Source organism: Triticum aestivum, chromosome 3B (assembly GCF_018294505.1).
Source record: "Triticum aestivum cultivar Chinese Spring chromosome 3B, IWGSC CS RefSeq v2.1, whole genome shotgun sequence".
Taxonomy (NCBI): domain Eukaryota; kingdom Viridiplantae; phylum Streptophyta; class Magnoliopsida; order Poales; family Poaceae; genus Triticum; species Triticum aestivum.
In genome coordinates this window covers 54,023,853-54,037,879 of record NC_057801.1, presented here as the reverse complement: position 1 = coordinate 54,037,879, position 14,027 = coordinate 54,023,853, and the positions used below count along the sequence as shown (strand labels likewise).

Genomic DNA, 14,027 nt, shown 5'->3' with positions numbered 1-14,027 from the left:
AATCGTTAGGATGGAAGACCCTATCAAGAAGTAAGCCGTGGCACTGCAGTCCATGCTTGATGCCTAGTTTAACAGTCAGAAGCACTTTCAACATACTGTTAATGTTGTTGAAGTAGAAGTGTAGAACTAATAGACAGCAAAATTACTCTTGTATTTGAACTCGTAGAGTGAATAATGAACGTCTGCAACAGGTCACAGCTGGGCAGTGCGCCACCAGACAGGACACCGTGTCCCTCTCGAATGAGCGCTCTGGAGCAATCGACTTGCAACGCAGAGGAACCTACAAAAGATTTAGTACGCCTTACTCTTGACCCGAGTTTCAATTCATTGGGTGAGGCACACGACTTCTACAATCTATATTCTTGGGATGTCTTTGGTATCAGATATGGTAAAAGAAGACTAAATGCAGAGAGGACGAAATGCATGCAGGAGATCGTATGTGGTTGCTCGGTGAGTAACGAGCTTTTTCTCAAATATAATACATTTTAGAGTAAATGTGTTTTGCTGTGTCGTCAATGTGTTCTCCAAGCGCGGTAATGTCTGATGTTATGTTTTGTTGGCCGACATGCAGGGCAAACCAGAGGTAGAGAATAGTAGGTCATGCAGATGCGAGTGTCCAGTGTTGATTAGGCTGTTTCGCGCGGCGGACAACAACTGATACATCACAGAGCACCGTGAGAGCCGCAACCATTCAATGTCCTTAACAATGGGTGAGTAGGTGCACTGGCCGTCGCACAAGCACATCGACGCATACACAAGATTTGATAAAGCAACCTAGGGAAAACAAGGTGAAACTTTGGAAGGTGTACAACATAATTGGGAGCTTCGTTGGTTCGGTCGAGAAGGTGCCCGTCATGAAGAGGACCCTAAGAAACATTTGCGGGAAGGTAAGCCGCGAATCACATGTTGAAGACATACATGCCTCCTTCAAGCCCAATGCATATTTTTCTCAGGCAGTGCATGAGGTTAATTACAGTTTGACCATGAGCGTGAGGAAAGCTACGAGGAGAAGAGGACGATAATTGTGAGCATTTTTTGTGTGTACATTTTGATTATTTGACAGAAATGTATGTACATTTCATGCATGTCAGGCATTTGTTTACATGAATCACTTACATACAGAAAAACCAAACTATATTATGACAGGGTGGAGCTATCAGGAGGACCAATTTGGTGATATATAGAGCGACATGCAAGTAAACTTTACACCAGGGCTATGTTTGAGGAGTTTTGGTCGCCTCCTAATCGAAGGGACGTTGTACAATGTCAAGGAAGGAGAGAAGAAGAGGAAATATGTTAAAAAGCACGACAATGTAGCTAAAAGAGAAAAATGGAGCAGAGTCGAGTACGAGGTGACCATAAGTGAAGATCAGTCAGAGTTTACGTGCGAGTCTGGCCAGTTCGAGCATACTGGGATGTTATGCAACCATGTCTTAAGGGTAACTAAACCTGACAAAAAATTGATGCACATTAATTGAATTTCTGCACTTAAACATATTGTAATGCACAGGTCATGGATATACTTCATCTGGAGAAGATCCCTGCAATGCATATACTCAAGTACTCAAGCGGTGGACCAAGGACGCGAGGGACATACTTCCCCAACACCTGGTTCAGTATCAGAAGGACAATTCAGTTAACTTGTCGTTCACATGCAGGAACTCGATGCTCTATCTGAAAGCCATGGAAGTCGTGCGGATGGGCGATTCGAATGCAGAATCATTCGAGCACATGTTTGCGGATCTGGAAGCTTTGTTGGTGAGTGGCACACCTTTAGCTGAGAAGAGGGATGCTTGGGGTTTGAGCATCGGATAGCAGGTTTGGCCACTGGTAGACTTCCTGGCAATGGAGTGGTTGCGTTTGTGGGGGGAGACGATGCTGACAAATGCAAAAGTGGTGGGAAATCTGTTAGTGTGAATGCCCTTGAAGGTCTAGCAACTCCAGATAAGCATAGTGGGGTCGGCAGACTGACTAATAGCAGGGAGAAGGCGCCTTATGAGGGTTAGAGTAGATGTAGCAGGTTCTTCAACATTTTTCGGCGCGAGGGGCACAAGCGAATTACCTGCCCCGAAAGAGGAGATGCCCCCAAGAAACCACGGAAGCCAGGGATATGCAAGAACTGCAGCATGGAAGGGCATCGCCGGAACACTTGCATGAGGCTGCTCGGTGCTGCTGAGAAATGAGTTCCGAAGTTTTAATTTGTAATCTGTATTGTAGTACCTTTCAGGATTTTCTAGTGTGTTTCAGTGAGCATTGCTCCATGCTTGTTCCTCAATTACCAGAGGCATCTTGCATATTGTACCAGTAGACTACCAAGTTTGATAATGTTCATCTGTACTAAATTTGGTTTACTGATTGCTGGAAATATTGCTTCCTACTGTTGTGGTATCTCTAGCATCTGCCTGGTTCATATTTGTGGTCGCCTACACTAGCTAGTGTTCACGTCTCATGTTTAGAGCATGGGCTTGTATGCTGAATGTGTTTTCTGCTGACACTTGGCGCGAGGGTAGATTCAAAATTTGAACTTCTAGACAGATATATGCAAGTACTGTAAGAACACATTGACGTATCACAGTAAGGAATGTGTGTATCAGAGTATACCATCCGGCAATGTTCGTCAGTTCTGGGGTCATGAGTTCTGTATGTAGAAGTTGCCTTACTAAGGGTAGAGTTGGGAGCTGCGTGGTAATACATTTTAGGATGTGTTCTCCAAGCGCGGTAATGTGTTTTGCATCCTAAAAGCCGTATCAGAGTATACCATCCGGCAATGTTCGTCAGTTCTGGGGTCATGAGTTCTGTATGTAGAAGTTGCCTTACTAAGGGTAGAGTTGGGAGCTGCGTGGTAAGGAATGTGTATCAGTTCTCTGTGATTATGACTGTAGAACTCCAGTATGAGTTTGAATGTGACAATTTCCCTGTATGTGTTCTTGATGTAGTTTGCATCCATGATTTATCTGCGTGTGCGTCCCTCCTAGCTGGAAACACTGCAATTTCTGAAAGTGTGGTCGTGTGTGCAGGCATCCGCATGATGGCGGCATGTCTTTATGATCAGGAGGCGTAAGTTTGAACAGGTCGTGTCTCTGCTGATTTCCTTAAGGAGAGGTTGTGTGCTGTCACTAGGAAATATGTATGCATGCATGTCCATGCGTCAGGTTGTTTTAACTCGTAGTGTACACACGCGTGCGCCTGCTCGATTCGAAATTCAAAACTTGGGCGTCAGGTTCATCCTTCATGTGTTCTACTCTGCTAGCAGCAATGGCGCCTGTGTGGAGCGCCCGGACTGACTCAAGCGTCGCTGCGGTGATTGCAGCATCGGCGACGATGACTGGAGCGGAGTGCTCTGGCGATCGCGCGCGCACCCGCTCCCGACCAGAAAACGAAAGTGAGTGGAAAAGGTTGGCCCAGAACAGTTTTCGGTCCGTTAGCTGGACCCGTCGCCCGTAGTGGAAAAGGTTGGCCCAGAACAGTTTTCGGTCCGTCGGGCTATCAACTGTACCACGACGTCCGTTCGTTTGGACCGAGAGTTAATGCACCAGCTGTACTTCTATATACGTTGCATATACGCGAGCGAGACACGACGGGAAATACCAGCGCCGCAGACATCCCGATGCGAACGGATGCGTGAGATTTCGGGTCCAGCTGTGCTCGGGATCAGAAACGGATTTTCAATATACTACTCCTATCCTTCTCACAGAACTACTACCATAGAATTAATTGCTTGGCCAGAATTAATAACCAGCTTTAGTGTGCCATGTGAATGCATCTGCCTGAAATGCTTTAGATGAGATCCTCTTCTGCAGACGATCGATGAACAGCAACGGAAGAAAGTGATGAGAGAGACTGGAGAATTCAGAAGCTGGCCGATATACTTGTTCAGCAATACTACTACTACTTGACTTGGCAGGGCGTCACGACGGGGTTACCTCGGTGGCCGACTGGCCAAAACGTTATCACTCGGCGTCAGGCGACGACCGACTTCTTCGAATCTAATACCGTCAGACACGGGCCAACCCCGATTAATCAACGGGCCCATATATAGCGTACTACCATAATGAATGATTCGTATACCTTGATTGATGATTCGAGATAGTTATCGTTTGGGTTTACAATTTTATTATATTTCAAAAAAATAAATAAAACCCCGGCTTTTGTATCGATCGATGCATACAACAATCTTTATTAATTATTCAACAAAAGTCCGACAAGAACGTACATCAAACCACCTGAAGCCACCACTCACACGTACAAACTCGATAACGTGGAGTGCTTTCACTCACCATATTTAAAACCAGTGTCGTCGCCGATCCATCCACATAACGTGTCGAAACCAACAACCGGTGCAGCAGACCTAAAGCACACACCAGATGCACACGTTTTATAAGTCACCATCATCATCGCACCGCTGACCCATCTTCATGAGAAAGATTCGCATCATCCTTCCCAGTTCGGCCATCCATTGACGCCACCATGATGCCCAATGGCGCCACCGCCCTGCCCTCGTCCATCCAGACACGAAGACTCTGGAAGATCTGTCGTGCGTAGAACCTGCCGACCAGGCATGACACAACGTAGTACCTGTCGGGGAGGCATGACTTGACATATCCACTGAAGCTCCGTGCAAGACGAAGCCGCCGCTCCATCTCCTGCCTTTATCTTCTAGCGCTGGTCCACAAACGATGCTCCCAAAAGAGAAACAGACACCGCGGTACCGCCATCATCCGGTCTGGAATACCAGATCCTAGGGTTTCCTCCGGAGCAGCACAAATGGGTCAAGTAGTTACACAACGATGCCTTCATCAAGGTAATGGCGCAAAGCGCCGCCATTGCCCACCATCGGTTCGGTTTTCAACGGCAACTATGTCTCCTCGACTCGCAGCCGGGACTAGATGACGGATCTTGAGATCCGACTACCCAGCCTCAGGCCAACCACCTTCGACGGAGGAGATGGACACCACCGCCATAATCCTCGTGATGCGTGGCAGATCCGGAGTACCTCCAGGAGTCGTCGCCGAGGCCAACGAGAGGCAGCAAAAGAGGACATAACAACAGCAGCCCTAGATTGAGCCCGCCTACCACACCGCCGCCTCCTGCCAATCTCGTTGTCTGCAGCAGAGCCCCTCCGTGTGTCCCGGCCGCCGCTGCCTGCCGTCCACGTCGCAGGGGGTGAAGATCTGGCCACCGCCGCCGCCGACTCAGATCCCTGGACGCTAGAGGAGTTTCGCCACCGCCGCGCCACAGGGCTGATGCCCGGCAACGATGCCGGCTGCGGCGGAGGGAGGGGGTGCAGAGGACCAACGGGAGGATGAGTGATGGCCATTTGGTGCGGCCCGGCGACGGTCGCACGGGGTCGGGTCGAGGGGGAGGGGAAGGGGGTTTCTCCTTGACAGCTTATTCTTTGGATTCAGAATAAGGAGCGCTCGTTTGGATTTTGCTGGAAATCATCCGTTCGCTTCAGGAACCATCACACATGACTTGTTTTTCTGTTCCTTCCTGATCATCAAACTACTCTCTTCACAGCGAGCAATCTGGCTGTCAATGGAACAGAAAATAATATATTTCATAATTGGTTGTGAGTGTATTGCCTTAACTACGGGATATTGTTTTACAGCAATCTTATGATTTGGATTGCATTTGAGTTCGCTAACTTGGAACTTGGATGGGGTGCTTGTCAGACGGAACACTTGTTTCAAAGGGTTCCGACATATACAGGGTCGGCAAGTGGCAAGTGCTACTTGCTCATCTTCAATTCCTCTCCCAACTCTTAACATATTTGGATATGATCAACGCCATATCTCTCTGCAAGGAAAGAACATAGATTATGTTGGACGGTATGTTTTTCTTAGGGGTAAAGCCTAACTTTATTCATAAAAACCACAATATGTGGTATAGAATTCTGGTTGGCCAAATAAAATGTTCTTATATTATACTATTATGGGACAGAGGGAGTAGCAAATATAGCTAAACTATACGCTTCATAATTACTAGCGCGACCCTCGTTAGCAATCGCTCCATATCTGCCTTGGGTCGTCTGCTTAATGTCCCCTATCACCTGTTTAGAATCAGAGGCCACAATGTATTGTTGCAAGTGGAGGTCTTCCGCTAAGAAATTTCCAGCCGTTCGGCACGCCCGACAGAAATAGCGTCTTCTGGGAGCTAGCCGACACTATTTTGGTTGTGGGGGCGGTCGGGTTTCAACCACGGCCCCACATCGGCCCCCAGACAGCGTTTTTTGAATTGAAATTCGGCTAAAATTAGACGAAAAAGACACGAATTCGGTTAATATTCGGCGGTTTTCATTTGTATTTGTGCATAATTAATAAGAAGACATAATAAAAAAATTGAAAAAACACTAAGCTAAACTACGCCGCCCGAGCCTTCTACATGCCGAGGAGCTTGTAGAAGGCGGTGTAGTCGCCGTCGCCGTTTTTGCTGCATCCCTAACCTGCGTCACCTATGCACCGGGGGAGGGGGGGTGTCAGCGCCTCCTTGTCGATGTCGTCGAGGATGACGACGCCGCCCTCGTCGCGGCCGCGGCGGCACGTGGCGATCTCCTCCAGAGCGTTGCGCTAACGCTCCATTTCCTCCCAGACGTAGTCCTGGCGCGACCACGCCGGGTCGGCGGCCATGGCTGAGGGAGTCCTGGATTAGGGGGTATCCGGACAGCCGGACTGTGTACAACGTCCGGACTATTGAAGCGTGAAGATACAAGACTCAAGATTTCGGCCCGTGCCCGGATGAGACTCTCCTTTGCGTGAAAGGGAAGCTTGGCAATCCGGATATTGTGTTTTCTTCCTTGTAACCGACTCCATGTAAACCCTAGCCCTCTCCAGTGTCTATATAAACCGGAGAGGTTGGTCCTTAGAAGGCCGATCACAATTATAATCATACCATCATAGGCTAGCTCTTAGGGTTTAGCCTCTACGATCTCGTGGTAGATCTACTCTTGTACTACCCATATCATCAATATTAATCAAGCAGGAAGTAGGGTTTTACCTCCATCGAGAGGGCCCGAACCTGAGTAAAGATTGATACGTCCATTTTGCATCATGCTTTTATATCGATATTTATCGCATTATGGGCTGTTATTTCACGTTATGTCACAATACTTATGGCTATTCTCTCTTATTTTATAAGGTTTACCATGAAGAGGGAGAATGCCGGCAGCTGGAATTCTGGCTGGAAAAGGAGCAAATATTGGAGACCTATTCTGTGCAACTCCAAAAGTCCTGAAACTCCACGGAATGTCTTAAAATAAATAAAGAAAAATCATCGCCAAAGATGAAGGCCAGGGGGGCCACACCCTGCTCACGAGGGTGGGGGGCGCGCCCCCTCCCCCTGGGCGCGCCCCCTACCTCGTGGGCCCCCTGGTGGCTCTCCGATGCCCGTCTTCTCCTATATGAGCTCTTTCGATGAGAAAAATAACAAGCAACCTTTCGGGACGAGACTCCGCCGCCACGAGGCGGAACCTTGGCGGAACCAATCTAGGGCTCCGGCAGAGCTGTTCTGCCGGGGACACTTCCCTCCGGGAGGGGGAAATCATCGTCATCATCATCACCAACGCTCTTCTCATCGGGAGAGGGCAATCTCCATCAACATCTTCACCAGCACCATCTCATCTCCAAACCCTAGTTCATCTCTTGTATCCAATTTTTGTCTCCAAGTCCGGGATTGGTGCTAGTAGGTTGCTAGTAGTGTTGATTACTCCTTGTAGTTGATACTAGTTGGTTTACTTGGTGGAAGATCATACGTTCAGATCCTTTATGCATATTATTACCCCTCTGATTATGAACATGAATATGCTTTGTGAGTAGTTACGTTTATTCCTGAGGACAAGGGAGAAGTCTTGCTGTTAGTAGTCATGTGAATTTGGTATTCGTTCGATATTTTGATGAGATGTATGTTGTCTAGCCTCTAGTGGTGTTATGTGAACGTCGACTACATAACACTTCACCATTATTTGGGACTAGAGGAAGGCATTGGGAAGTAATAAGTAGATGATGAGTTGCTAGAGTGACAGAAGCTTAAACCCTAGTTTATGCGTTGCTTCGTAAGGGGCTGATTTGGATCCATATGTTTCATGCTATGGTTAGGTTTACCTTAATACTTTTGTTGTAGTTGCGGATGCTTGCAATAGAGGTTAATCATAAGTGGGATGCTTGTTCAAGTAAGAACAGCACTCAAGCACCGGTCCACCCACATATCAAATTATCAAAGTACCGAACGCGAATCATATGAGCGTGATGAAAACTAGCTTGATGATATTCCCATGTGTCCTCGGGAGCGCTTTTCCTATTATAAGAGTTTGTTCCAGCTTGTCCTTTGCTACAAAAAGGATTGGGCCACCTTGCTGCACCTTATTTACTTTTGTTACTTGCTATTCGTTACAATTTACCTTATCACAAAACTATCTGTTACCACTTATTTCAGTACTTGCAGAGAATACCTTGCTGAAAACCGCTTATCATTTCCTTCTGCTCCTCGTTGGGTTCGACACTCTTACTTATCGAAAGGACTGCGATAGGTCCCCTGTACTTGTGGGTCATCAAGACTCTTTTCTGGGGCCGTTGCCGGGGAGTGTAGCGCCTTTGGTAAGTGGAATTTGGTAAGGAAAAATTTATATAGTGTGCTGAAATTTTATGTCACTTGTTACTATGGAAAGTGAATCTCTGAGGGGCTTGTTCGGGGTATCTTCACCCCGTCCAGTAGAGCAAAGAGTTGCTCCTCAACCTGCTGAACCTATTGAAAATGCAACTCCTTTTGAATTTCCTTCGGGTATTATGGAAAAACTGCTGGCTAATACTTTTACAGGAGATGGAACAAAGCATCCTGACGAGCATCTATGCTATGTGGATGATATTTGTGGATTATTTAAGCTTGCAGGTATACCCGATGATGTTGTTAAGAAGAAGGGTTTTCCTTTATCTTTGGAGGGAGACACATTGACATGGTATAGGCTATGTGATGATACGAGATCATGGAACTATAAAAGAGTGAAATTGGAATTTCATCAAAAGTATTACCCTATGCATCTTGTTCATTGTGATCGCAATTATATATATAATTTTTGGCCTCGCGAAGGAGAAAACATCGCTTAAGCTTGGGGGAGGATTAAATCAATTTTATATTCATGCCCAAATCATGAGCTCTCAAGAGAAATTATTATGCAAACTTTTTATGCTCGGCTTTCTCATAATAATCAAACCATGCTCGATACTTCTTGTGCTGGCTCTTTTATGATGAAGACTATTGAATTCAGATGGAATTTATTGGATAGAATTAAATGCAACTCTGAAGATTGGGACCTCGACGAAGGTAAGGAGTCAGGTATGACACCTAAGTTTGATTGTGTTAAATCTTTTATGGATACCGATATTTTCTATAAGTTTAGCACTAAATATGGACTTGACTCTGAGATAGTAGCTTCTTTCTGTGAATCTTTTGCTACTTATGTTGATCTCCCCAAGGAGAAGTGGTTTAAATATCATCCTCCCATAGAAGTAAAAGTAGCTGCACCTATTAAAGTTGAAGAAAAGACCATCACTTATAATGATCCTATTGTTCCCACCTCTTATGTTGAGAAACCACCTTTCCCTGCTAGAGTAAAGGATCATGCTAAAGCTTCAACTGTTGTTCGTAAAAGAAATACTAGAACTTACACACCTCCTAAGCAAGTCAAAGTAGAACCTAATATTGCTATTGTTAAAGATCTCTTGTCCGATAATATTGATGGGCATGTCATTGAATTCTCTGGTGAAACTGCTAGAATTGCTTAACCCTGTGATAGAGATAAACATAGACCCGTGGTGGGCGTGCCTGTTATTTCTGTTAAAATAGGAGATCATTGTTATCATGCCTTATGTGATATGAGTTCTAGTGCTAGTGTTATACCCATTGACTTATATAAAGAAATTATGCATGATATCGCACCTGCTGAGTTAGAAGATATTGATGTTACAATTAAACTTGCCAATAGAGATACTATATCTGCAATGGAAATTGTTAGAGATGTTGAAGTCTTGTGTGGGAAAACCAAATATCCTGCTGATTTTCTTGTTCTTGGTTCTCCACAAGATAGCTTTTGTCCCATTATATTTGGTAGACCCTTCTTGAATACTGTTAATGCTAAGATAGACTGCGAGAAGAATGTTGTTGCTATTGGCTTGGATGATATGGTTCATGAGTTTAATTTCTCTAAATTTAGTAAAAAATATCGTGAGGAAGAATTGCCTAGTAAGGATGAAATTATTGGTCTTGATTCTATTGTTGTACCTCCTAGTGATCCTTTAGAACATTATTTGCTAGACCATGAAAATGAGATGTTCATGAATGAAAGAAGGGAAATAGATGAAGTATTCTTTAAACAAGAACCTATTCTGAAACACAATTTGCCTGTTGAAATCCTAGGGGATCCTCCTCCACCCAAGGGTGATCCCGTGTTTGAGGTTAAACCGTTGCCTGATAATCTTAAGTATGCTTATCTTGATGAAAAGAAAATATATCCTGTTTTTATTAGTGCTAACCTTTCAGAGCAGGAAGAAGAAAGATTATTGAAAACTCTGAAAAAGCACTGTGCCGCTATTGGATATACTCTTGATGATCTTAAGGGCATTAGTCCCACTCTATGTCAGCATAAAATAAATTTGGAAGCGGACGCCAAACCAGTTCGTGATCCTCAACGACGTTTGAATCCTAAAATGAAAGAAGTGGTAAGAAAAGAAATACTCAAGCTTCCGGAGGCACGTATAATTTATCCCGTTGCTGATAGTCAGTGGGTAAGTCCTGTCCATTGTGTCCCTAAGAAGGGAGGTATTACTGTTGTCCCTAATGATAAAGATGAACTATCCCGCAAAGAATTATCACAGGTTATAGGATGGTAATTGATTTCCGCAAATTAAATAAAGCTGCTAAGAAAGATCATTACCCCTTACCTTTTATTGATCAAATTCTAGAAAGATTATGCAAACATACACATTATTGCTTTCTAGATGGTTATTCTGGTTTCTCTCAAATACCTGTGTCGGCTAAAGATCAATCAAAGACTACTTTTACATGCCCTTTTGGTACTTTTGCTTATAGACGTATGCCTTTTGGTTTATGTAATGCACCTGCTACCTTTCAAAGATGCATGATGGTTATATTCTTTGATTTTTGTGAAAAGATTTGTGAGGTTTTCATGGATGACTTTTCCGTCTATGGATCCTCTTTTGATGATTGCTTGAGCAATCTTGATCGAGTTTTGCAGAGATGTGAAGAAACTAATCTTCTCTTGAATTGGGAAAAGTGCCACTTTATGGTTAATGAAGGTATTGTCTTGGGGCACAAAGTTTCTGAAAGAGGTATTGAAGTCGATAAAGCCAAGGTTGATGCTATTGAAAAGATGCCATGTCCCAAGGACATCAAAGGTATAAGAAGTTTCCTTGGTCACGCAGGATTTTATAGGAGGTTCATTAAGGACTTCTCAAAAATTTCTCGGCCTCTGACTAATTTATTACAAAAGATGTACCATTTGTCTTTGATGATGATTGTGTAGAAGCATTTGAAATACTTAAGAAAGCATTAGTCTCTGCACCTATTGTTCAGCCACCTGATTGGAATTTACCCTTTGAAGTTATGTGTGATGCTAGTGATTATGCTGTAGGTGTTGTTCTAGGGCAAAGAGTTGATAAGAAGTTAAATGTTATCCATTATGCTAGTAAGACTCTAGACAATGCTCAAAAAAATTATGCTACTACCGAAAAGGAACTTTTAGCAGTTGTGTTTGCTTGTGATAAATTCAGACCCTATAATGTTGATTCTAAAGTAACCATTCACACCGATCATGCTGCTATTAAATATCTTATGGAAAAGAAAGATGCTAAACCTAGACTTATTAGATGGGTTCTCTTTCTACAAGAATTTGATTTGCATATTGTTGATAGAAAAGGAGCTGAGAACCCCGTTGCAGATAACTTATCTAGGTTAGAGAATATTCTTGATGACCCACTACCTATTGATGATAGATTTCCTGATGAATAATTAAATGTCATAAGCACTTCTCGTAGCACTCCATGGTATGCTGATTATGCTAATTATATTGTTGCTAAATTTATACCACCTAGCTTCACATACCAACAAAATGAAAAGTTCTTTTATGATTTAAGGCATTACTTTTGGGATGACCCACATCTTTGTAAAGAAGGGGTAGATGGTGTTATTAGACGTTGTGTACCTGAGCATAAACAGGAACAGATCCTACGCAAGTGTCACTCCGAAGCTTATGGAGGACAGCACGCTGGAGATAGAACTGCACATAAGGTATTGCAATCTGGTTTTTATTGGCCTACTGTCTTCGAGGATGCCCATAAGTTTGTTTTATCTTGTGATGAATGTCAAAGAATTGGTAATATTAGTAGACGTCAAGAAATGCCTATGAATTATTCACTTGTTATTGAACCATTTGATGTTTGGGGCTTTGATTATATGGGACCTTTTCCTGCCTCTAATGGATATACACATATTTTAGTTGCTATTGATTACGTTACTAAGTGGGTAGAAGCTATTCCAACCAGTAGTGTTGATCATAACACTTCTATTAAAATGCTTAAGGAAGTTATTTTTCCGAGGTTTGGAGTCCCTAGATATTTAATGACTGATGGTGGTTCACACTTTATTCATGGTGTTTTCCGTAAAATGCTTGATAAATATGACGTTAATCGCAGAATTGCATCTCCTTATGACCCACAGTCTAGTGCTCAAGTAGAATTGAGTAATAGAGAGCTCAAATTAATTTTGCAAAAGACTGTTAATAGGTCTAGAAAGAATTGGTCCAAGAAACTTGATGATGCATTATGGGCCTGTAGAACTGCATATAAGAATCCTCTGGGTATGTCTCCGTATAAAATGGTTTATGGAAAAGCATGTCACTTACCTCTTGAACTAGAACATAAGGCATATTGGGATATTAAAGAGCTCAACTATGTTTTCAAACTTGCCGGTGAGAAGAAGTTATTTGATATTAGCTCACTTGATGAATGGAGAACCCAAGCCTATGAAAATGCCAAGTTGTTTAAAGAAAAAGTTAAAAGATGGCATGACAAAAGGATACAAAAGCGTGAGTTTAATGTAGGTGATTATGTATTGCTATACAACTCTCATTTAAGATTTTTTGCAGGAAAACTTCTCTCTAAATGGGAAGGTCCCTACGTTATCGAGGAGGTCTATCGTTCCGGTGCCATAAAAATCAACAACTTCGCAGGCACAAATCCGAAGGTGGTGAACGGTCAAAGGATCAAACACTATATTTCAGGTAATCCCATAAATGTTGAAACCAATCATTGAAACCGTAACCCAGGAGGAATACATAAGAGACACTTTCCAGAATGTTCCAGACTCCGAAAAGGAACAGGTATGTGGTACGGTAAGTAAACCGACTCCAAAACAAATTCTAAGGCAATATTTCTCCGTTTTGGAATGTTTAGAAAAATAGAAAAATAAGTAGCAGTCCGGGGAGGACACGAGGCTCCATGAGGGTGGAGGGCGCGTCCTACCCCCCTGGGCGCGCCCCCTACCTCGTGAGCACCTCGTGTGCCCTCCGGACTCTGTTTTCTTGCACGATACGTATTTTGGTCGGTAAAAATTCATTATATATCCTCCCGAAGGTTTTGACTCCCGTATCACGCAAATATCCTCTGTTTTCGTTTTGAGTTGTTTCCGTTGCAGATCTGAGGATTCCGGAGACTCGATCATCCTTCTATGAGGGTGAGCCTATGCCATGGAAGGTGAACGACAAGCTTGTATCATCAACAACACCTCCACCGCCAACAACAAAGAAGGAGACATAATCATATGGGTATGGGCACTCCCCTTGGCAACTGCCAAGCTTGGGGGAGGTGCCCCGGTATCGTATCACCATCACAACTTCTACATTTACCGTTTTTCTTAGTTCGATCCTATTAGTAGTATCTTGATTTAGTAGAATAAAGTCATGGCATGATCTAGTTTTGAGTTTTGCTTTATGATCTTTCTTTGTAATCGAGTCCATGAGCTAT

At 43.7% G+C, this 14,027-nt stretch overlaps 1 protein-coding gene across 1 annotated transcript; it reads left to right on the top strand.

The window, feature by feature from the left end:
• The first annotated feature begins 1,190 nt into the window (after positions 1-1,190).
• Positions 1,191-1,723, top strand: LOC123067278 (protein FAR1-RELATED SEQUENCE 12-like). Its single transcript, XM_044490149.1, has 2 exons — positions 1,191-1,439; positions 1,511-1,723. Exons 1-2 carry the CDS (start codon positions 1,191-1,193, stop codon positions 1,676-1,678), a joined length of 417 nt encoding a protein of 138 aa, XP_044346084.1. The 3' UTR covers positions 1,679-1,723.
• Positions 1,724-14,027: the final 12,304 nt, after the last annotated feature.